The sequence below is a fragment of the Cyprinodon variegatus genome, unplaced genomic scaffold, assembly GCF_000732505.1.
Source record: "Cyprinodon variegatus isolate N-32 unplaced genomic scaffold, C_variegatus-1.0 Scaffold118, whole genome shotgun sequence".
Taxonomy (NCBI): Eukaryota; Metazoa; Chordata; class Actinopteri; order Cyprinodontiformes; family Cyprinodontidae; genus Cyprinodon; species Cyprinodon variegatus.
The window spans coordinates 1,094,778-1,120,388 of record NW_015150571.1 but is presented as its reverse complement, the minus strand read 5'-3'; the positions used below and the strand labels follow the sequence as shown (position 1 = coordinate 1,120,388).

Genomic DNA, 25,611 nt, shown 5'->3' with positions numbered 1-25,611 from the left:
CAGACCTGACCTTGTGATTTAGTTGAGACGGCCTCTCTCTCCTCTGCTTATTACACCATGATAAACTGTGACTCTTGGTGCTGCTGAGTTTATATTGCTGTGTTTGTGGCTGAGATGACCAGGGAAATTGTGTTTCATCTTACAGCGAATGCCACAATGCCACTGACCGAATAAAGGTGCGTGTTTGGGATGAAGATGATGACATCAAATCACGGGTGAAACAACATTTCAAGCGTGAGTCAGACGATTTCCTGGGGCAGACCATCATTGAGGTTCGCACACTCAGCGGCGAGATGGATGTTTGGTACAATCTGGGTATGTTACATTTTTTGACTCTGAACTACTGATAAATACATGTGTGATTTATAAAAAAAAAAAAAAAAATCACAGTACATTGTATATACAGATGTATCTATCCTGTACCTAAAAATACCAACTCAGTGGTAATAACTCATTTCAGCACCAGATTTGTTTTATTTAAGTTAAATTACTTAATGATATAAATTTTAAATCAGGGCTTTTAAAAATAGGAGTCTAAATTGTTTTTTCTACCAATACAGAAAACCTTAAAAATCAATTAAAACATTGTCCATATTTTAAAACCTAAAAGTGATTGTTTCATTGGTAAATAGGAACTTACATAATTTTTTTTTGTAAGGACAGGCTGATTGTAAGTTTAGAAAATAAACATGGAAATAGAATATATCAAAATATATTGTACTTTTCACCCAATATCTCTCTGATTAACTGCTTAGACCTACATAAATTAATACTTTTTACTTCCTTCACATTTTTTTTAACATTGAAGAAAATATTAATATTATCAAAATGCTAAAAATAATGTCAGTTGTTAAGGTAGAAAGTGAAAACAGTTTATGACTTTACAAGCTGATCTCTTATAGGCCTTTACTTTTCTTGAATTTTGACGATTTTAGTCTGTAACAAACCAAAAATAAAGTTTATATGAAAACTTGTAATATCCAGAAAAAATTTGATATATAAAACTATATAAAGATTTTTAAATATTTTTAATGGTTTTTTTAATCCATAAGGCAAGGGTCACTACAAATGAAGCTAGCTGTTTACGGTTGCCTAGCAGGAGGGCGAGTTGAGTGGATGGAAATAAATGTGGATAACTTCAGCCTTGAGGGTATTGTAAAAAAGGGGAAATTTAAAGGCTTCGTCTGCATATGGAATCCAATCTCTCAGATACCTCCAGTACATGGGCTTCAACTTTAACAACCTTATTGTTTAGCCACTCCTGAACTAGAGACCATCAAAAGAGTTTCTAATGGGCTGAGAAAGAGAGGATGTACAGTTACTGTTCCATAGTGACCAGGAATTGCATTTTATTTAAAAAAGTTGAGCAATACTCCATACTGTCTTCCAGTTAAAAGTTACCGTAGATAACAAGCATAGATCCATTTTCTTCTGATCCAATCCGAGACCGATACATTGAGTCAACGTATGGTTTATCCAATGTTACTAATCAAACTAAAGTTTAATAAATTAACTGTTCAACTTTCCATGTGAGTAAAGGCATTCTGTTTGAGTAAAACCCCTTAAAAAAAAGCTAACAATTTAAAAAATATAGACTATCACCAGATGCTCTGTGGCGCTTTGCAATAATATGATCAGTTTTGGAATCATAACATGAAAGTCACTAGATCGCTGTAACTTTATTGCTCTGTATGAAATCAATTAAAATGGATATGGATGGATCAGAATACAGGATCTGCATCATTCATGCGATATCTGATCCAGCTATAATCTCCATATTGCGCTGTGTAGGTGCAGTAATTCATCCAAACGGATCAAGAAATAAATTTACAAGGTGTACAGTACCTACAGATCTTTTTCAGTACAACATTTCTGAATAAAATTCCTGTTAATTGTTGCTTATGAACATTTTGTGATTTATTGTATTTTTGTTGCATCATCCTTCAGCAAAAGGAACTTATACTGGGCAATTGATCTATATAAGTGCCTTTAACTTTTGGAATGAATTGAAATAAATACATTTTCCAGTGATATCCTAACATTTTGTGATGCACCATTATCCCGCTTAGCTATTCGAGCATCAGTGGTTGCTTTTCCTCTTTTGCACACAGTATTGCATGAGGTCAAGCTGTATCATAATGAATTCTTCTACTTCCATTACAGTACTATGACTGGGGGCTGTCTCTCTTTGTTTGCCTCTTCAGTTGAAAGGAGGCAATTTGTGGTTATAGTGACCCCTGAACCAACACTGCTGCTGTGCTCCTTTTTAAATGTTCACAATGAATGTTTAAACAGGACATTGCTGTCATGGGTGCCCACCCCTCCACCTGCCCTCCTCTCTAAGCCTCTTCAGCTCCTCTTCATTTTGGAGCTTTTGCATTTGTAGTGCTATTCTCACTCACTTTTCAAAACTATTATTTTTCATTTTCCTGTCTCTTGACTAACTATTTTAGAGTATATGTCACCATTTAATGAGGAAAGGGTCTAAGGGGCATATCAAGCCCGCACAGTTGTGATAATGTAAGCTGTGGGATCTGTGTGTATTTACTTCTTCATTTGTGGATTTGTTTGTGTCGTTATATTTGCCATGCTTCCCAAAACACTAAGTGTCTGTAGATTAAAGCTGCAAAGCTGTGAGCAGAGATGTTTTAGCTTATGATGCCATCATCCCATTTAATGATTTTAGATCATGACATTGGGAGACTTGAATTTTAATCTTGCTGATATTTGCAAGGAGACATTTCTGCTAAGCAGTTGCCATCGTTTCTCTAACTAGGGACACTGTTTCTGTCGTTTTTCCAAGCAGCAAAATTGCAATTTATTTCTGAAAAATGGTAGAATGGTGTCTCCTGGGTAATGGCAGCAAATAATTTTTGTGCCTTCATTGTTTTGTACCTACAGTAATGTTTTTTCCATTATGGTTCTTTATCATGCAGGATTTATTTTTTTTTTTACCTGACCAATTGGGAAATCTTACCCACAGGGAAGAGATTAAATAAAACATTTTGACAGCTAATGGTGATGATAATTCCTGTCGGCTGCTCTCTTATGCAAAGGTTGCCACAGCAATTCATTACAAATCGCTAACAGAGTTTTTACACATTGTGCCCTTCCTGATGATTCAAACCCAGGTCTCCTATATAACAAATAACCTTTTACCATCAGGGACTTCAAGGATGGCTCATAATGAAACATAATTGTCTACATCCTGTGCTTTTGTGGTGTAAGAAAACCTACATACAGCATGTCTATCATAAAATCATAATATCATAAATTTTGATTCAATTGGATTAATCCATTAGAGTTAACAACTCCAAACAGAGTTTAGAGCCAACAGGGAGATAATTATACTTAATTTATAGGAAACAATATACAATTCATTTCAGTTATATATATCTAAGAAACTTTTGTTTTTATGACCATGTTTTGCACAGTTTTTCCCAACCAAAGTGAACTGATATGCTTAAGTAAAGGTACATATTTGCATAATGTTTTTGCACAATAAGAAAGGGGAGTAGGGTGAGAAATGTAGTAATGGATTGGCACTAAATGAAGACAAAATTTAGCAAAGACTTTACTTGAAATAGACCAGTGTTTAATCTTCATATGTGGTCTTAAAGCACCACTGGCATCATCAAAAGGGCTCGGCAGATATGGAACTTCTAGAGGAAACAAGCTTATTTTGCCAACAGCATTCTGACAACATTGTAAAACCTTGTGCTGAAAAGTGTGTTCAGTGTTGATTACTTAATCAGCACTAATTACAATTGACCATTCTGACTGTTTTAATGCAAATCTGTTTTTCTCATCTACTTTGTTTCCTGTTTTTCTTTTATTTAAAATGATTTCCTTACACCTATGTGGTGCTGTATGTTGGTTTAGTTCCTACCTAAGTACTTTTGGTTGTTTCATGCCTGGTGATTTTGGGTATCAGTCATTCCTTTTACTACAAGAATTTTAACACTTAGCATGCCATCAATTTGTATTTTTGCCATGGAATGTTTTGTACAACTAATGCCTCGAGTGGTTTTCTAAATTCTACACTTGTTGTTTTGTTTCAGTAAATCTGTCTGTTCCTTATCTGTCATAAGAAAGCCAATTAGAATTATTTTTGGTTTGATCAGGGGTCATATATTTTGAGAAAACTGGGTAAGTGGAGATCAGTCAAAATAAATAAAACGCGTGTTATACAAAGGTTTGAGATAATAACACAATTATTTAAAACTTACACGTTTTTTAAATTCTTTAGAAAAATTTGAAATACCCCTTGTATAAAATGCAGTGATATGAAAAGGAAGCAGGAAAGCACAGTGCAGAGGGACGAAAGGAGTGCATGAGTATGTGCAATGCAGGGGTGTCAAAGTGGTTCCAGAAAGGGCCGTGTGGCTGCAGGTTTTCTTTCTAACCAAGCAATAGCACACCAGACTCCAGTCATCTCATCAAGTCATCGTGTTCAGATTGGACTCACTTGATAAGATGACTGGAGTCTGGTGTGCTATTGCTTGGTTAGAAAGAAAACCTGCAGCCCCATGGCCCTTTCTGGAACCACTTTCACACCCCTGGTGTAAGGACTTGACGTGCAGCTGTCCTGGTTATATTTTGTCGTATTATGTATTGTAGTATCAAATCCTAAGATTAAATTGATGCAACTTTGAATTAAAAAACAGGGCATTTGGGTGATTTAAAACAGAAGCCTTACATTAACAAGATCCTGTTTGTGATTTTGTTTACCTTGAATGACATCAGGTAACTTTCTTCATCTCTCTCTTCTGCAACAGATAAGAGAACTGACAAATCTGCAGTATCTGGTGCCATCAGACTCAAGATCAGCGTTGAGATGAAAGGGGAGGAGAATGTTGCGCCTCCTCATGGCCAGTACACTTGTTTACATGAGGTAATTAAGCGATTCTGAGGTGACATTGTCCCTGTTGAATTCAGCTCTTTCTCTGATCAATCATTATTAGGCAATGATAAACAAAAATATCATGGCATGATCACACTTTTAAACCCAATTTTTCTTTTTCTTTATTCTTCTATGAATCTACAGAACCTGTTCCACTATCTGACTGAAGTGAAAAACAGTGGCGTAGTGAAGATACCTCAGGTGAAAGGGGACGACGCCTGGAAGGTCTACTTTGATGACGTGTCTCAGGAGATAGTGGATGAATTTGCCATGAGATACGGGGTGGAGTCCATCTATCAGGCTATGACGTTAGTACCTCCCTGATCTATGGCCTTTTAACTCATCAATCTGTCATTGTCTCATTGGGCAGAGTGGAGAGGAGAATTGGATGTTAGAAGGAGGGCTGAAGGAACAGAGGAGTTGTAAAGATGTCTCCTCAGCAGAATTGGAGCTGCAAAGACAATTGAGAACCTGAGTCCGTTTGATTGATTAGTTGTTAGTTAGTGGGGAATACCTTCCAACCATCATTGGTCGCATTGATCACAGGCACCCATTAACATCCTTGTTTCCCCCTCTGGCTGTTTCTCTGATCAAGTGTTACCTTGACCTCCCATAAATGTCGATTTTTTTTTTCCTATCTGAAACAAAAAGAGACATGAAAAATCTCTACTTTAAAGAAAGAGGTAGTTAGAAAATAATGATTCTGTACCTTGCTGTAATGGGTGATGTTACAAATGCCATCATATATATATATATATAGGTATATTTAAAAAGAAATCTCTCCAAGCTCGGGTCCTTTAAGCCTGGAAGCTTGAGGGTTCTGCGCAGTATCTTCTGGACCAAGATGTCTGATGTATTTCCAGGGATCCGCTGTAACCTCTCCTCAAGTTTGGGGGTCACTGCCTCGAGTGCCCCAATGACCACGGGCTCCACTGATACCTTGACTATCCAGGTGTTCTCCAGCTCTTCTCTGAGCCCCTGTTACTTACCTAGATTTTCATTATATTTTTTCCTGATGTTGCAGTCACTTGGTATTACTATCTCAACCACAACATCTTACCTCTGCTTTTTGTCCACCACTACAATGTCCGGTTGGTTTGCCATTACCATTCGGTCCCTCTGTATCTGGAGATCCAACAGGATCTTGGCTTGATCGTTCTCTATCGTCTTTGGAGATGTCTCCCACTTTGACTTTGGGGTTTTTAAAGTTTCCGGTTCCACTTTTTTTCTGCGATTCTGTTTTCTTATTCATTGGTTTCTTTTCCATTTTGTGCTATATTTATGTAGTTTTGTATTGAGTCACACTCTGTTGCCACTTTGTTCCCATTTCCTCCCCCATTAGATTCCTTCTAGTTAGTTCCACTCACACCTGCTCCATATCAGCTCATTGGCCCATTCTTTGTTCTGTTCCCTATATATACACCACCTCTGCAGTTCCTCATTGCTGGCTTCTTGTTGTTTTGTTGCTCTGTTGCTGATTTGCTCATCGTGTGTGTTTTCCCCTGGTTTTTGGTTTCTAGTATTCTGCTCTTGGATTTTGTTTCTTTTGACCTTTATTTTGTTAAACCTGCAAGTACTCATCCCTGCCTCCCTCATCTCTGCATTTGGGTCCTCAACCAACCTTCACCCTTACGTTGACAAATTTATAATGAGGTTTCACAAAACTGGCCTGTTGTTTCCCAAATTTGGTCTATATAATATCAATCCCTTAACTTTGTTCATTTAAAAGAAGTACAATCAGACCAAAGGTCAGTAATAGCCTGTTAGCATTTGAAGCATTCGGTCATTTCCCTAGAGCTTTATGGCATCCATTCTGTTGTACCACTGTTGAACATTCCTCAAATCAGAGTAAAATACAAATAGAGGAAAGATGTGAGAAAAATATAAACTTAAAGGATACTTTAATTCATTTAAATTATAATTCTGAATGTTGATATTCTTTACAGTGGTTTATAGTGTTTTTTTAAAGCTTAGGATTTTGCCCTTAGCCTTAAAACTGTTGACAATACAGAAAAGAAGCATTTTTATTTTAAGAACGTTGTTACAAATGGATTTTATTTATTTCAAAATTAAGCATTTTAATACAAACTCTTGTTCCAAACAGTTACATTTAAGGCTTTTAATCTACTGTATATATTCAATCTTAAATACTCTTAAAAATGAATTAAGTATTTTTTAGGTAAACTATGTCTAAAGTACTTTTTCTGACAGTCTACCAAATTAACACATGTAGTACAGTAAACAGACTTTTACTAAGGACTTAATTTTATGCAGTTAAATGATGCCACCTTTATTCAATTTCTGAAACAATTCAGCTTGTTTTAGATTATTTTTCACTAGCTCAAAGTTAAGGAACTAAGTCTATTAAATGTCTTAACTTTTATGTATGCGTGCTTTTAAGTATACATGCATAATTCAACCTGGAGAGACTCACACAAAGAAAAGAAGTGATTAGAAAGATTTTATTGACATGAATAAAATAGGGCGCTCGGACCCTGGCAGAAGACATGATGGTGTAAAATGACAGGAGCTTGGAGGAATACCTGAGGAAGGGGATTAGAGTTGACTTCCCCCGGGGCCCGGACACTGGTGGTTGAATAAGCCAGAGGTTGAGAGCGTCTAAGAATAGTCTTAAGAGTGAGGGTGGAAATGGGTCAAAGCTCAGCTGATATGCTGAATGGGGAAGCTGGGACTGTCCTAATGAAGACCATCTTGAGAAACCATTGGCTTTCGGAGAAGGGGCTGTCCGTTGTCTATTGGCTGAAACTGGATGGAGCTATGTCAGCAGGTGTTCCAGGTGAAGCTGATAAAGAGTCTTTTGCGTTGATTTTTGGATTAGGCTTCAATACAGTCCATCTAAATATACAAGCCTCCTCAATTTGCTTACATGTGGATGCATGGTGAGCTTGAATGTTATTACCTATCTGTTCATAGAAGCACCACTATTAATCAACCTATTAAGCTTTCTTGTAAAACGTACCTGCTATTGGCTCTTCTTTTAGCTCATACTATTAAAGGTGCTTTAAATAACCTTTAATCCCTTGTAATAAAGCAAAATCTCTCATTAAGTAACTACCCTAGGAGGTGAGCTAATTTTCTGTAACATTAGTGGTAATAAAGTTGTTTTCAATGTAACAGAAACTTGTACGTCAAATAGAAAGAAAAAAAAAAACAGATGCAGATTCTGGGTAATAAAATAATTACTAAACAAGCTCTGTTTTACTGAGCTGGAATACCTGTTAACGGTTGCCACAAGTTGACAGACTCCATATAGCAGAGCAGTCAATAAAAAAATGCAACAAAATATTTTCTGAAATCCAGTCCAGTCTTAAGTTCAGTAAACATTCAAGTAAATTAATGAAACAAAAACATAACAGCCTACTATTCTTCTCCCAATCTTTTCTGTAGAGTGAGAACAGATTAAATAATTTTTCCTCATGTAAATGTAGGAAAAGAATATGCTGTTTCTAGAGCATTTGCGTATATAGAGGTTAAAGCGAATATGAGCATTTAACCTTAAACTACTTCTTCAAAAACACTCCTCTAGTTTTTAAGCAGAAGAGTACATCATCTGTTTCCCTATTTCAATACCATTCAACGGTGTGCAGTTTTTCAAGTAGTTGTTTCGGTGTGACGTTCAGTGTGTTGCACCGTGTGAGGGATTGTTTGCTTCTTTAAGTCTAGAGAAGTGAAGCGGTGAAAGGGCTTATTACAGGCTTTATTAGGTGAAGTCAATGCTCCGGGCCTGAACCTTGTTTAGACTCAGTGGTTCTCAGCAAAGCATTTATTATGCTTCATCAAGAATGAATGAAAGGCCTTACCTTTACATTTTTCTTTCATCAAAAAGCCTTGACTCCCACTGTCTCCTGACATGACGGCAGCATAAATCACTGCAGCTGTGAGAATTTTCTCCCCCCCCTCACAACCCACCCACAGCGATTGGCATTGTGCACTCCTTCATTTTCCTATTTCTCTCATTTCCCTCTATCAGTGTTCCTCACCAGCTGCCCTCACCTCCCACCCAACTCCTAACCCTTACTCCTCATTTGCCAATATCTTTTTCTCATTTCTCTCTGCTGTCAGAAATCATAATATCCCACATGAACACATTCCCAGTGCTTCTCATTCACTGCTGAAAAATGGAGCTTGGAAGCCACTGAGTTACACAATACATCCCCTCTCGAAAATTGGCTCAAGAGATCCAGCTCTAAAAGCATCATGGGAATTCGGCGGATGCCATCATCACTCTCCTTGCATTGCTCTCTAAGCTCGCCTAACTCCAAGTGCTGCTGGGTAATTTGGAGGCTGAAAGCAGAGTAATTAAATAGGCCTTCCAATGAGAACATATTTGTGTTTGTGTGTGTATTTGTGGGTGTGCACGGACTGCTCTCAGAAAGTGGAGGGAATCTGTAATCGTTACCCCACATAACTTTCTGCATTTGTAAAAGAATGACTCACAGTGCAAGATATTCTTAGTTTTGAAATCTTTTTTTTTTCTGGTCCAGTACCCAGCTTTCCAGTACTGTTTTAAAACATTTATATGAAGACACACTGAAAGCTAGCACTGCATTATGCATTGAAGAGTTTAAATGCAAATGCTTTTATAAAGTTTAGATATTTGCTCGTCTTATGATGTGAGAGGTAAATGTAATTTTCCATAGGTATAAAAAATGAGCCCCAACACAAACACACTGATCTTACTTTACTCATCATATTTTCTGCATTTAAGCATTCAAAGTTATGTTATACACCATATTTAGGTGTCTGCAGGGAATCATAACCAAGGTTTATGCTATCCAGCGCAATAAAGTAAACACTGATCATATTACCTATACAATTTTGATCTTTACCTGTAACTATCATATTATATGCCCTCTTATTGGGCAAACAGAAATTGATTAAAGGTATTTTGGAGGATTTTCTCAAACGTTTTAAAAGACCCATACCCTCAACTTAAAAAAAAATAATGCACTTGTGAGAGCATGCACGAGCCTATTTCTCCGCGTGCGCACTCTGTTTAAAAGTAGCTGTTCTCATAGCTCATACAAGCTTACTGTGTCCGAACATCCACCCCAACCCCTAAATCCCTTAATCACTATATAAGACTGACTTTATAGTGAACTCAGTCAACTGACCGTTCAGACAGATGATCACATGATCAGTTCCCCATTTTTCCACTGTGCTTTGCCTGCGGCATCTTTGTTATTAGTCACCACTGTCGGGTAGCGGCAGCCTATGGCGACAGCGGGCCGCTTTGACAGCAAGTACCATAATGCTTTGCAAGGAAAGCTTTCCCATCAAAGCATTCTGGGACATATCTGCCTCTTCTGAGGCCTTTGTTTTCTTCTCATATACTTCATAGACACTTTTTCTCTTTTTCAAAGAACCGCGGTGAGAAAGGTGAGCTTCAAGGAGTGTCTGAAACCGTAGCTCACCAGAGATATAAGCCTGAAAGTGCACATGCGACAGATAGGTAACGTGACAAGCATGTGTGGCAGCCTTACGTACATGTAAACATACTGTATTACCAGAATTATCGACAGTTAGGAGGACCACTTATTTAGATGATCCACTCAGAAATTAAAGATTGGCTTCTATATCTTTAAACATTAGTAAGCAGGGATTTTATAAGGCCTTTAATGCGACAGGGTGATAGTTTAAAATAGTCTGCACCCTTAAGTCATTCATAAAGCACAACCTACTAAAGCAAAAATGTTGATATTCAGAATGTGGCTGATTTGGCATTAATTGGTATCAACAGAAGTAGAGAAGACTTATATTTGGGTGCTTAGAGAATAACTGTTGTAAAACAAGGTATTTATACATATAACAAAACAAGGACATTTTTTAAAGACATTCCTGGATGAACTGTTAAAGTTATAAGTTAAAGAAAGGTTAAAGAAAGGATAAAGCAGAACAAAATTCAGCCTTCCTCCTACTTGGTATGGTGTATTTAATATACTTGCAAATCTCGCTCACTGTTCTCTAAATACAACAACAAAGAACTAGTTAAATTGAAAACCTTTCAAGAAAAGACCCTCTCTGAGCAGCTCTTCCTCAATCACAACAACATTAACAATAACTACACTCATGTTAGCTTTCAAAAATCATTCTAGCATCGACATAATCAAATTAGACCTAAGTGGTCAACAGGGTGACACATATTTTTGATTGTAAAAAATAATGGTGTCATGTGATACCTTCTCTCTTTTTTTTCTAGTTTCAATCACCTATTCTGATGAAGCTCCAGTGATTTGCATCAAATTTGGAAACTGTCAATGTCTGTTCTTTTACAATAATCCACAGAAATACATGAAATACATATTTAAAATGTTGTGAAAGGGGCTTCTGTGTAAAAGAGGCAGTCGTTGATGTACCTGGAACCAACTTTTTTATTGACCAATACATCTTATTTATTGACGTTTGATCTAATGTGCATTTCCTTTTTCATGGTATAATCTCAGTTTAGGTCACACTGGGGCATCGTCAATGAAAATTAGATCAGGTTTGGGGTGGCTATGAAGATACAGGATGTTGGGAATATGGACCAATAATAGTGTCCCACCTGGTCAGACATATTGTTGACATAATGAATGAAAAATAGCAAAAGAGAGAAGTTTTTTTGCCAGACCGATACAGTTGACCAACACACTATACCCCATACCTTCCAGATACCTCAAATGTTAGCTGAGTTTTCAACCTTTTCATGCACCTTTTTCTGTTGCATACAGTAAGTTTTGTCAGTATTTTTTTGAGCTCTTAAAATAGCAGCTAGAATGACCTGCAATTGTTTATTTCATCGACATGCTGCTTCCTTTCACCAGTGAATAGTTTCTCCATTAACCTTGGATTATTTTGAAGAGCCACAGATAATTATTTTTAGACCAATAAGTTAATGCTGGCAGGTTAACATTCTTGGCCAGTGATCAATCAAAAGTGGTAGTAAAAGCTCTTTCAGGTGCTCCAACTATCCAATTCTGTTGAATTCACTTGCCCAAAAAGAGCCTGTTCAGTTTGACAAATGAAATTTCAACACTTAAGTTTTTTGACTTACAGAGAAAACGTTAAATTCCTGGTCAGGAAGCTGCATTCCTCTTACACCTTAACATTGCATTTCAGCAGTTTACACATGACCTTGATGGGCTAATGACTCCACATGAGGTTGATGCTAAGGACTCACCTTACTCCCATTTGCTATAAAAACAGCTTCCTGAAAGTTAAAGGATTTGCCATTGGTAAACCCAACATGTCCTTTTTGCTTTGTTTAGCACTCAGGATGACTGATAATCTTCACAGAAATGCCATCCACTCTCTAACAGTAGGGGGTCTAAATCTCTCAGAGTTTAAAGGCAGCAGATACAGAAATAAGATTAAGTGTTTGTAGAATAAGCATTTTTGAGGAAACATCACGTCGTAGTTGTCTAAATGAATCTTCACGGACATAAAGGAAAAAGGAAACCATTTTCTTTACAGAATAGATGGGTTTCAGCATTCAACCCCTTGATCTTTTGGTTTACTGTCACACATTATTCCATATACCCCACTACACTGTCATGTCATTAACTGCACTTGTTATACAGCTCTGATTAATGGTACAATTTGTTATGGCCGTTGAAGACACTCTTCTGCTGGATGAACAGTGCAGTCAGGAAGACTTATATTCCAACTATTCTGGCAAAGGTAATTGTTCGGAACATTAAAATTAATCCTTAGAAAGGCAACGGTCTGGAGGTGAAAATAATAAAGTTCTACAGCATTATTAGGCAGTGCATCTCCTTGATGCTCTGCCTAAAAAAATTATTCACCCACCTTGAAGATTGTAATATTTTTTGCTACAACATAACTCATTTTATTTTATAAGCATAGGTGAAAACAAAAAAGGCAGAAACACTTGCGCGGAAGAAAAACTATGCTTTGTTCTTAAAATTACTTTAAAATATGGCATGGAGATGTATTTAATCCACACTTTGTAGAACCAAATTTTACCGCAGTTACAGCTTTATGTGCTTCAATCAAGTATCTATAAGCTTAATACTTTATCTCAGGGTCCATCTTAAGACTCCTTCCCCAGCTGAAAGTTTGCCAAATAGACTACAGCCCTGTGTTGAGTTTTATCCATCTTCCTGAACAGGGTGCTGTTCATAATGCATATTGCATCACTTCCTGCTTCGACTGTTGTAGACCTGTGTCCTGTGGTGTTGCTTTGGCTCTAATTTTGAGCTTAAGTCTCTTTCAGTAAAATCTTGAAGTTATACTAACTGTACAGAAGCACTTTTAAATACATTGTCTACTTCTGTACTTTTCATGTTCGCACTGTTTTTATTCCTGATGGTAAACAGCAGCTAGCCTACCACTAGCATCTGACTTCTATGGCCTCCTTCTCTGTCTCCGAAAACTGTTTTCTGACTCTCTGTTATATCTGTTATATCAGACCGACTGAACCCCAGTCGGCCTTGGCAGATGGCCGCTCACACTGAGCCTGATTCCGCTGGATGTTTCTTCCTGTTAAAAGGGAGTTTTTCCTCTCCACTGTCGCTACAAGCATTCTTAGTGTGAGGGATTGCCTTCGAGTCAATGAGTCGATGCGATCAACTGGTTTTCCTTACATAGAACATTTTTAATCAATATGACTGTATGATCTGTTGACCTGTAAAGTACCTTGAGCTTATATGTGTTGCGAATTGGCACTATATAAATAAACTGAATTTAATTTAATTGAATATCTCTGGTTTTGAGCTGTTGAACATCCAGGAGTTAGACCAGGCCTATTAGCTAACAGCTTGGATAGACCAAGTCCAGGGAAACATCTACATAGTGCTCCTTCAACAGTTCCTGAACAGCCAGAAATCAAAAATGGTTGGGTGATGGTAAATAGAAAGCGCAGTTCTTGAACTTCGCCCACTTGTCACCACTAACCCGTCTGCATGTGTAAACGATTTTCTCCACTCAGTGACACATCCACTGAGAAGACCACCCTGATCATTGTTACCTCCATAGTCAGAGACATGGCATTACAGAAATCAGGGACTATAGTTGTTTGCCAGGGGGCAACATCAAATCCTAAATGAAACTCCAGCGTCAAACACTCAAATTTTTGGATGCCAGAATGCTGAGATGCGCCGCTCCCAAAGTTCGTACACGCCTGCTCGACCTCTCAGCGCTGCCCCCGCCATTGACTTTGCATTCAAATTCGATGCTTTGACGTCTAAAATGGGTTCGATGTGAACGCACTCTAAGCTTGGTTATGCTGGAGGTTTCTTCCTGTTAAAGGGAGAGTTTTTCCTCTCCACTTTCCCTGCATGCATGCTGGTTGTGAGGGATTTTGCTTTAAAGTCAACAACAATATACAAATGAATATCTGCTGTCATCTACTGCTCATTCAACAGGAATGTGGCCTGCAAGTCAATGATTTAATACAATCTGCTGGTTTTGCTGATTTTTTTTTTACCAATCTGACTTTATGAATGGATTGAATTTTCTCTGTACTATGCCTTTAGATAATTTGTGTTGTATGTTGGTGCCGTATAAATAAACCGAATTGTATCGTTGGTGCTGAAACAAAGCATCCCCACAGAATGATTCTGTGACCCTCATGTTTGACACAGTAGGGATGATGAGTTAAGTAAGTATGAGGTGTAGAGTTATTATTTCTTGTTGCCGTAGTTTCTTGACTTCCAAGTACAGATGCCCAGCCATGTCTTGGTAAGTTGGCAGCTGTTAGAGGACATTTTTTGAACAATATATTGACCAGAGCTCTGCAAGTTATTCAAAGCTTGGGATGTTTTTCATAACTTAATCCCTCTTTAAATATCTCCACAACTTAATTCTTGACATTTATGTTGTGTTATGAGGTCTTCTTGACACTGTTTTTTCTCAAATGTTTTATAAGGTCTTCACCAATCAGCTATACAGCTGTTTATTTTGAGAATGAATGGATTCTGTTTACTAACTGCTTATTTTCTAAAAGCAATTAGCAGCAACATCTTATGTTTTTGATATGGAAGGAATGGGGTTGAATTTATTAGAACACAGCAATATTAAGATTTATTTTGTTAGAAATAATTTCCTTCCTCTTTGCAGTAACACCCCCTTTATTTTTTTTTAAATCACTCAAAATCTAAAAGCATACATTCAGGTCATGAGTTGTAATTTGAAAGAATGTAAAAAGAGTTAATGGGGTGATAATATTTTTTTAATTTCCTTTGCATGCGCCTTTAATCAGTGGTTGTCTTGTATTTCTTGGCAATGAGAAGATAGATGTTTCTTTTGGACTCTGTAAGACACTTACAGTAAGCTGATAGCTGTTTATTCTCCTCTTCAGGCATTTCTCTTGTCTGTCTGCCAAATACATGTGTCCTGGTGTGCCGGCAGTGATGAGCAACTTGCTTGCCAATATCAATGCCTACTTTGCTCACACGACCACCACCACAACCACTACCGCCTCTGCTTCTGACCGATTTGCTGCCTCTAACTTCGGGGTAAGTGCTCCTTTAAATTTTGAGTCATTAGGGCAAAGCCCTAGCTGGCTTTGGGGAATTTCTGACATCACTCCCTTCTTGTGCTACTTTTCAGTTAATATTCTAAAGTAATTTATACACTGAAAATCCAACCATTAGATATATCTGCAAATGTCATTCATTCAGAATTTTAATAAACTAATGCTATAAGACCCAAAATCATATTTTCAGGCACCAATCTGAATCTGACAGCATAGCTAAAATGCTACATATTATTCCAAGAACTAAAAATGAATCACTGCAGACAGGCAATACCACAGACCAGGAGGTGTTATAAATTTTTTTGGCATGGTGCTTTGGGTGGAAGCTGAATTATTAAATTCTGATCTTAACAGAGGGAGAAATTCGTCAAATTACTGGACCAGCTTCATAACTCATTGAGGATCGACCTTTCAAAATACAGGGTATGTAAGAACATTTTTATATTCAGTGTTTATGTATGTGTGTGTTTAGAGTTTAATGAATATTGATTCTCCATGCAGAGATAAATCCAGATCCACTGCTATATGTAATTACTTTCTGCACCTAATTTTTCTCTTTTTCCATTTTTTTTTTTATCTTAAAAAGATTAAGAGCCTCTGCTTTGTACTGGTGTTACACCCAATCTTTTGATCTAATACTGTGAGTTGTAAACTTACTGTATTCACACCTTATTTTAAATAGTTTTCAGCCTTGCTTTGAAAAATTATTCATATTCATTTATATCCCTGAGTTATTTTTTTTAGAACCCCTTAAGGTAGAACAGCAAGTCTTTTGGCCCATGTCGCTATCAATTTTAAACATCTAGAAAAAAAACAAAATTTTTGGCTGTTATGGTTAAAAAATACCTTCAACTCAGATTGGATAGAGGATATGTGATCATTAATGTTCAAGTCTTACAACAGATTCTGTTTTGGATTTAATATCCTTTGTCTATAGTTGTATATTTGGTTGTTTTTTCCTACCAGAGAGTGAAAATCCAGCCAGAACTTATTTACTTCTGAGACTGCCCTTAATTCAGCGCCATCCTTTTAATCAGCTTTTTCATCCTCACGACACAATGCCCCCTCAACCTCCTATTCGCTTGCAGTGTTTTCCTCCATACTTTTTGTTTTCATGCAGGCAAAGTTTCGCTCATGTCTGACCAGATCTCCTCCTGCTTGTTCTCTAACAGACAAATCGGAAAAACACAAATGGGAGTTCTTTTGGCTATTGAAAAATGATTGTCTTGCTTTTTTCCTGCCACTGTTGCATAATGGCTAGATTTTTAGGCTGAATGAATCATACTGTCAAGAAATGTCCCTACCTGACCTGTGAATCTCTGATGCCCCCAAGAGTTCTAATGAGATCCTTAAAAAATTCTTTCCCTGTTTGTCCTGAGTTAAGGATGTTGGTCATGTCTGGGTAGAGTTGGAGCTGTGTCATTCTCTTTAACATTTTAAATGTTTAAAGCTTTAGATTATTTGTTTATACCAGTATCTGATTTGAAGATCTCAACCCCAATGACCAGTCTAATGCATTCCTTGTTCTTTGTGATGCTGTAAGTTTCTAATGTTCTCTAGAAAACCTCTGATGCCTTATAACCAAAAGCTTTATTAATATGGAAATTAACAAGTGGGTGATCTGCTAGAGTAATTAGAAGATGTCTAAATGTGATTGGTTTCACATAATTTTATTTAGGAATAACAGAGCAAAGATGACCGAATACATCTGTATGCCACCCTTTAAAAATTTTGTTTTTAAATAAAAATAAAACATGCACTTTAAGCATGTCACTATAGGTTATGGTTGGAAAAGTTGTTTATATTGTAATAAATTTTTTTCTAAATACGATGTGAAATACAGTAGCTCATTTTGAAAGTGTTGCAAGTAGTGTTGCTAGTTTTGCTTATCTGCAAAACAGTAGGTGTGATACATGCAGGGCGTGAAGTTGTATTTTCTTACTAAAATGTTAAATGAAGATGAGATGCACTGTGTATGCTTTTGCAGATCCTGGATGCTTAAGTCATAAAACAAATGAAATTTGTTCATACAAATTTTAAATGTTTATGTCAATGCAACACTGGTACTAATAAATGTGCAACCACCTATGTGGGGAGGCAGTCATGTTTTCTTTCTGCTACATGCTTAGAGCTCTTCTTATGTTTGCGCTTGAGCTGCAGTGCTATCATTAACTGGTACTTACTCACCGCACACAGTGTAGGAGCTGTAAAAGGTAAATTATGCACAAATTGATGTGAAGTTAGAAATTAAATGTCCTGCAGCAGTGAAGCAGCTGTTCCAGTGGGAATCCCTGTGAACTGTCTGATTGTAATTAAGCTTAAAAGTATTTGTCAGAATTTAATAACACAAGGAAGTTTGATGTTTATTACCTGGTAGTTAAACAAGAAGTCAATCCAGTAAAATAACATTGTTTGGTAATGATAGCACCTTTTATTGAACAAGTTATCCGATAGCTAAGATTTGTTTATTCACATCAGCTAAACTGTTGTGATATTAAAACTGTCAGAGTAATCTTGCATGTGTGTTTGAAACTTGTCTAACCCCTCCGTCACACAGACTAGGAGATATATGGTTACCTTATACGATATTGTAAAATGCAGTTACTCGATGGGGTCACTCAGTTGTCGGCCCATGTATGGGATGACACTGGTTCATTTGTCAGGGCCATTAGTTCAGCGATTGCTGCTAAATGATATGCTTCACAAAGCACCTCTGTGAACCTAATTATGGCGCTTTATATAGGACTTTCTGGTTGATTTGCTACAGAAGAGGCATGAATGTGTTTGATTTAACCTGCTGTCACCTTCATATATTAATATGATGAATTCTTAGCCTACACAGAATGTGTCACCAGCCCTTGCACAGTATGTTGTCTTCTTTGTCTTGTTCAATGTAAGATAAAATTCATCTGCTGAGGTTAAGTGGTAGGAGAGCGGTAATATGCTGCTTTGCAATATAACATGCCTTCTGAAGAAGCAGTATGTATATACATCAGTACATACATCACTGGATGTATGTACTGATGTATATACATTCAGTGAATGCATATCCTGATTCATTTGCTGCTCTGAAGAAAATGTATGTAGGCACAATTATATCACACACACAGAAGCACACTTGTGCGTACATCTCTCTACATGTTCCCTGCTGACAGCATGACAGCGTGACAGTAAACTGAAGCTGAAGGGTGACCCACTCACCTTTAATGCGGCACATAAAGCAAAACCTTGTTGAGCGGAGCTATGCTTTATTTCCTCTGATCTGCGCAGCAGTGTGAAGCCCCCACTGATTACATAGCAGCAGGTATGACTGAGTGCCTGATAGACAGAAGGATATAATGAGTGAGAAAAATGATTTCCAAGGGTGAAGTTCCAAATATTCAGGGAAAAATCAAACCAGGAGTAAGTTGACCAAAGGATTTGTGCAACGAATAGAGTTTTCAGAGGGATAGAGTTAGATTTAAAACAAAAGAAAGGAAAGATTAAATAAAGGCATCTAAGGATGACAGAGAGGGAGAAGGGGTTAAGTGAAGGAGAGAAGGCCCATTTTATCGTCACATTGCCCGGCTGTCAGGGTGTGACACATTCACTAGGAGAAGTCAAAGAATTTCACATTGCATTCACCTGCCAGCTCTGCCCTACTGCTCTCTTGTCAACGTTGCCAGAGACCAGTCCTTCACACACACACACTCAGATATCCGCACACAGTTCATACTCTCTCGGTTTCCGTAGCATCCCACAGAGCCGACCTGTCACTCTTTCCCAGTAATAGGATTCAGATCTGGCTGCTCCGCTCACTCACCATATGGATTTCCCTATAATGACATTCTGAGGGAGATTGAGTTTGCTTTTGTAAAACAGAGGGCTTGAATCAGCAGAGATGGAGCCCGGTGCAGCTGTCGCTCCACATTTTACTACATATGCATTTTTTCTCCTCCAGCTTTACTCGAACAGGACTGATACATGCTGACACCTTGTATAGCAAATCATTCCTAGTCGGAATATGCAAGTCTGTCTTGTGTCTCTCCATGATGGGGATTCACAAAGCAGTGCAGTCTACTCCTGTTTTTAAAATTGTTTTGTACAATTCTTATTTCGTTTTGCACTTTAAAAAGTAGATTACACAAACTACAAACAGACACAAACATGATCATAAGTACAATACATGAATGCAAATTTCAAATATTGGGTGTCAGATTTAAGTTCTGTGACTACAAACACAGTTAATGTATTAAAATTATTATAGAAGGGAAAAAAATGCTATTTTTTGTTATTTTATATTAATTTATTTATATTTAGGAATCTTTAGTTTATTACTCTCCTCTTGACAAACGTGTGAGAATTTTTGCAACCACTGACATTTGTTAAGATGGAGCCACTGTTATTATTCTGATCCAAGACGATGAGGAGTGCGCAGTCAGACTGGATGTAGATCAGCTGCTCCAGGAGTACCAGCTGATTCAGGAGAACCACTTGGACATTAACCCGTTCTCTCCTCACAGCCCTAAGGTCTTCACACATAGACACTGAGTGAACAGACTGTTGTTCCTGTGTTAACTCAAGAGGAACAACCTTCTTTAAAAGGTGGATCAGTGTGTGATTTGAATAATATTAAATTTAGGGATGACTCTGTTTTATATGCATGCTTAACAACTTAACACTTAACAACTAAATGCAGGTTAACTAATCACCACAGAGGAATGCTATTTTACATTATAACAGATCTTCCTGTGTGCCTTGTTTGAGTAGGAAAGGTACACATACTTTGGTTAGCACACATTTAGCATGAGGGATTTGTACTGGTTTGGGCATTTTAAAATAAGGGATGTTTATTATGTGCCCTGTTGGGATATAAATGCCATTTCTTCAAATGAAGCTCCATAATTTTAAAGCGGGTGTTTGGTAATTCCAGCTTACAGATCTAGATTTTGACTTAATCTGTTTATATTGACAAGAGAGAGGTATGTTTAATTTTCTCATTTGTTGTTCTTAACTGTTAAGTAAACTACACAAACTGTGGAACTTATAGTTGGGTGATACTAGTAATTTTAACTGGGAAAGAAGAACACATTTCACAAAGATATATCTGTGGCAGCATTGATGTGTTTTTCTAGAGAGAGAAAAGGAATTGTCTGTTTATCTGTTTCTATCAGTATTGCAGAATTGGGTCACTTAGTCATCGTGCCTCTCTTTGTATCTGTTTTCCCAGATCCCATGAGTTTCCCAATTCAGACGAGTCCACCCTATGTTATCTACATTTACTCTCCTAAAATGTATTATAAATCATCTGAACAGACAGCTATTGCAGCATATTTTCAATCAATATCACAATTTTGAAGTTTTTTTTTTTTTTGGTTTTTATTTGGACTCATGATTTTCAGTATTCTTATTTGTTTTGTACATTCATGTCTTGTCAAATTTCCTTTCCTCTGTTCAGATTTATTAGGTGCTTGGTTTAATCTTGCTTACTTATACTTATAGTATGTTACCGTATTTTGTTTTCAATTCCATCATGTTTTTTCTTCTGTTCAATTATTCCAAATATTTTTGCTTAGTTCTAATCAAGCCTTGGTTACCTTATAAGCATTATCATGTCCTGCTTCGCTCATATAGAATAATGTTTTCTGTGCCAGGTTTCTTCTGACAAATATCTTTGCACACTGAACTGCCTCTACCTGCCTGTTTGCACCCTAGGTATGCTCCAATTAAATATATCTTATTTCCAGCAATACTAAATAAATTGTCCTTTCTGTTTCCAATATGAGGCCTATTTTAGATACTAGTCAGTGAAAAAATGTTGAAACAAATGACAAATGTCTTGTTAAAAAGATATATCTAACAAACATAGATGAATCCACATGCACTCATATTATATGCATTATCTATCTTATCTTGTTTCTGCTTTAAAAGCAACCTCAACTGTAAAGCTTTTTGTATTCAATCACATTACAACCACAAAACTTGATCAAGAAAACCTTTTGGCTAGATAAGACAAAAACTTTAATTTTTTAAGCCTGGAATGAAATCGTTTCAATTAAAGCATACCATTTTTTAGTATGGACCAGGAAAAAAACCATAGATACATTTAAATTGGGAATCTGTAGCAAAACTTGAGAGACTTAAGACTTCAAAATTGCTGTTTGCAAAAGCTTTAGATCCATTTTATAAGCATGAGCTATTTTGCAAAGCTCTGTAGATGTGTAAAGTTTGCAGGGACACATCTCAGTCTGCAATGCAATGTTTGTTCTATGTGTGACTTTTTGCTAGTCTAATTAATATACGCATGTGTTAGAATTTAACAGGTAAAGAAATACAAAAGCTACCTCAGACAAGCAGTATATTAACAGCCACAATCTGATCTTGATAAAGTCCAGCCAAATTCAAAGAATTATGATGTTTACTCACTGATATATAGCTTGTTTGAAATTACAAGTAGTTTAAGATATTGCTACACTCTACCTTTAAAGCTCTAGAGTAAATCAGCTAGGCTTACATAAACACTGGAGGTGAAGTTGGAAAATAGTTTGAAGATAGTAACTTGCTTCAACTTTTCTAGTGTGTGAAGTTTTTGGTTTCTGATGATAAGCAGTTACTGCTTCAAACTTTGGCTCTGGTCCAGAGTAATATCCAGCCAAGTCAACACCAAAGACAAAGCTTCAAAGCTCATCGACATCAATAGCTCCCTGTCTCGTCTCATGGTGTCCTTCCTGTCATTTGTCTAAGGCAGTGAAGATGTTGTCCTTACTTTTTGCTCACACATACTGTAGATTTCCGACTTGTTTACTGATGGACTTGTGGCCATAAAGATAAAACATTTCTCTGCATTTTTTTTTTCTTCCTCCATAAACAACGGTTCTGCCTGCCTGGTTCAAGAGCTTTGCAGATATGGAAGCAGCTGATGTTCCCTATATATTTTTTTAGGATTCATTAAGACCTGAAAAAAAAAAAACTAACATACAGTACCTTGCAGACATTTTGTCAACTTACAAACACATATTGACATTGATATCCCCTCTACAAAAAGTCCATCAGGGTTTCATTAAATCTTAGAATAAATGAGCTGTTATTTGAGTGCGACATAGATTTGTTGCAAAATGTAAAGCAGAGAGGCTAGTGATAAAGTTGTGAACTAGCTTAATCAAAGTCAGGTTATAAAATAATGTTTCTAATTCTGAACATATGACAAAGTACTATTAAATTCATTATCAATCAATGAAAATAGTGCAAACTTAAAATTTTTCCGAAAGTGCCAAGAGGTATTACTCAGAAACACAGCTAAAAGACCCACAGAGCAGTCACTTTCCCCTGCTGAGGTGGTGAAATGAACAAGGGAAAAAAGAACACATCATGAAATGGAACCAGCAGACGTGAAAAGAGCTATGATCAGACTAGGTCAAACTGGCTTATATTAGGCTCTGTGTGGCACGTATCTAATGCTGCACCCGGTACTTCCCTGCATGAAACATGGTGGTTGCACAATGATGCTGTGGGTTTTCTTTTCTTCAGCAGGAACAGAGAAAGTGGTCAAAGTTAAAGAGAAGTTGAATTAAGCTAAAAACATATTAACACTGAAGTTAGGTTTCATAAAACAGTTTTGTGTAGTTTTGGTGCTCAAGAGCCTTAACCTACAGCCTTATGTATTAGTAAATCTACCAGCTAAACAAGGCCTCTGAAAATAACCTCATTCAGTTTTGTTTAACCAAGCAAAGGACACATTGTGTGATTTGTGGCCTCACCCATAGGTGATGTTTCAGGGGTGGATAGAAACTTTCCTAAGTACTTTAGATTTCTGGATGTTGTTGGAATGTCCTGGCTAACAAACCTCTTTATCATTCCATGGTGGTCAGGAACAGCACCCCAGAACTGGTAGACTGGGGTGATGGTTCCCCTCCATAAGAAGGGGGACTGGAGGGTTTGTTCCAACATTCTTAGCCTCCCAGGCCTCCAGCACCCTGGCATAGGAAGACCTCCAGCACCCTGGCATAGGAAGGCCTCCAACACCCTGCCATAGGAAGTACTGCAGCACCCAGGCATAGGAAGCACAACAGCACTCTGCCACAGGAAGGCATCCAGCACCCTGCCATGGAAAGGCCTATGCCATGGTGCTGGAGAGTAGAGTCTGGTTGACTGTGGAGCCTCAGCTTCAGGAGGGGCAGTGTGGTCTTCATCTGATATATTTATAGTTTTTCATTGTATTGCTATTGGTCAAAACTTACATGCTTGGACTGATTCATTAATAAATTTTGCAGCCATGCCCTGAGATCATGTGAAGGAAATGAAATACCATTTCCTCCATTTCATATCCATTGTTAAACATTTAGTTTGATTTGGTTATAAATATTATTTTCTGATTAATATTCTTTTTTTATGGGGGGGTTTGAGCTCCCTCCAAAGATTCTCTAATGGTTTTAGGTCTGGAAATTGGCTAGGCCATGCCAAAACCTTGAAAGACTTCTTACAGAGCCGCTCCTTAGTTATCCTGGCTGTGTGCTTCTGGTCTTTGACATGTTGAAAGACCGAGCCTTGACAAACACAGTTAGTCGAATTATGACCAAAAAGTTCTATTTTGGTCTCCTCTGACCACATGACTTTCCCCCATGACTCTTCTTGATCATCCAATTGGTCATTGGCAAACTCAGGCCTTGACTTGTGCTGGTTTAAGCAGGGGAACCTACTGTGCCATGCGTGATTTCAAACCATGATGTCTTGGTGTATTACCAACAGTAACCTTGGAAATGGTGGTCCCAGCTCTTTTCAGCTCATTCACCAGCTACTCCCGTGTGGTTCTGGGGTGAATTTTCACCTTTCTTAGGATCATTGAGACCCCACGAGGCAAGATCTTGCATGCAGCCCCTGTCCAGCAGTCATGTTTAGCTTCTTCCATTTTCCAATGATTGCTCCAACAGTGGACCTTTTTTCGCCAGGCTGCTTGGCAATTTCCGCATAGCCTTTCCAGCCTTGTGGAGGTTTTCAATTTTGTCTCTAGTTTCTTTGGACAGCTCTTTGGTCTTGGTCATGTTAGTAGTTGGATTCTTAGTGATTGTATGGGGTGGAGAGGTGTTGTGTGCAGTTTTATGCAACAAGTGCATCTGATTTAGAATAATAAATGGAGTCAGACTTTGGAAAGGCAGACTAACATGTCTTTGAGGGTCAGAATTCTAGCTGATAGACAGGTATTCAAATATTTATTTGCAGCTGTATCATACAAATAAATAGTAAAAAGAATATACATTTCGATCTTTTCAAATTTTTTTTTGTCTCTCACAGTGGACATGTGTGATACAGCTCTCAACATCACCTATAATGACAATTTCAGACCCCTCAATGATTTCTAAGTGGGAGAAATTGCAAAATAACTGGGTGTTCAAATGTTTATTTTCCTCACTCTATATGCAGGTAAAAGAAGCAATATTGGCTGTAAGAAATGGCCCAAAATATTGACAGCAAATATTGGCTGTTATTAGTTACCAGTTATCATTTACCCAATGTCAAAATAATCTGTATCGGCCTTAAAAATCCTGTATTGGTCAATTAGATGATCTACCTGTACTGGTTGATTACAAAAATTACGGTAGTACCATTTTTAACTTCTGTAAAAGAATAAGCACATACTGCAAAGCCATGTGATCCCTTATCATCAAAATGCTGAGTGTAATTTCTTATTTCATATAAATGTTAATATAAAAGATAATAGTTCCTAGGTAAAAGCAAAAAAGCACAGTTTTTACTTTTACTTTACATGAAAATGGTGCTGACTCAGATAATGATTATTATAGCATATTATATGCATATTTTATAAATAAAGCAGTGTATCAAAGCCTAACCAACCATGATACAATAAGTGTTTTCCAACATGTGTAAAATTTGCATTTTCCATTTGTATGGTAAGAGGAAAATTATGCAGTGCCCTCCATGTCAATTTCCAGGGTAACTACAATTTCTTTAGAACAAACTTTTTTTTAAAAGAATATCACCTTTAACACAGTATTTTCTTATAGTAAATACAATATCACACTTTCTAGATATTTAAATGTCCACTATTTTTCATAAATTTAAGTCTCTTTACAGAATATGTGTGTTTTTCAATGGTCTTCCTGAAGTATGGTATTACATTTTATTTTTGTAGTGTTAAAGTTGTATAAAAAAAAGCAAAGTACTTCCTTTCGGAATCAGCTGTGGTACCAGCTGTATTGTCTCAGGCTGTTCTGCT

The 25,611-nt window shown here is 37.2% G+C and overlaps 1 protein-coding gene across 2 annotated transcripts in view; it reads left to right on the top strand.

The window, feature by feature from the left end:
* The window catches only part of unc13c (unc-13 homolog C (C. elegans)), a 168,437-nt gene that overhangs the window by 52,255 nt on the left and 90,571 nt on the right, over positions 1 to 25,611 (top strand). For both annotated transcript variants that reach the window (XM_015375423.1, XM_015375422.1), the window contains exons 11-15: positions 146 to 315; positions 4,779 to 4,894; positions 5,048 to 5,211; positions 15,225 to 15,381; positions 15,756 to 15,824. In XM_015375423.1, coding sequence (XP_015230909.1) covers positions 146 to 315; positions 4,779 to 4,894; positions 5,048 to 5,211; positions 15,225 to 15,381; positions 15,756 to 15,824 — 676 coding nt within the window. The remainder of the gene's footprint in view (positions 1 to 145; positions 316 to 4,778; positions 4,895 to 5,047; positions 5,212 to 15,224; positions 15,382 to 15,755; positions 15,825 to 25,611) is intronic.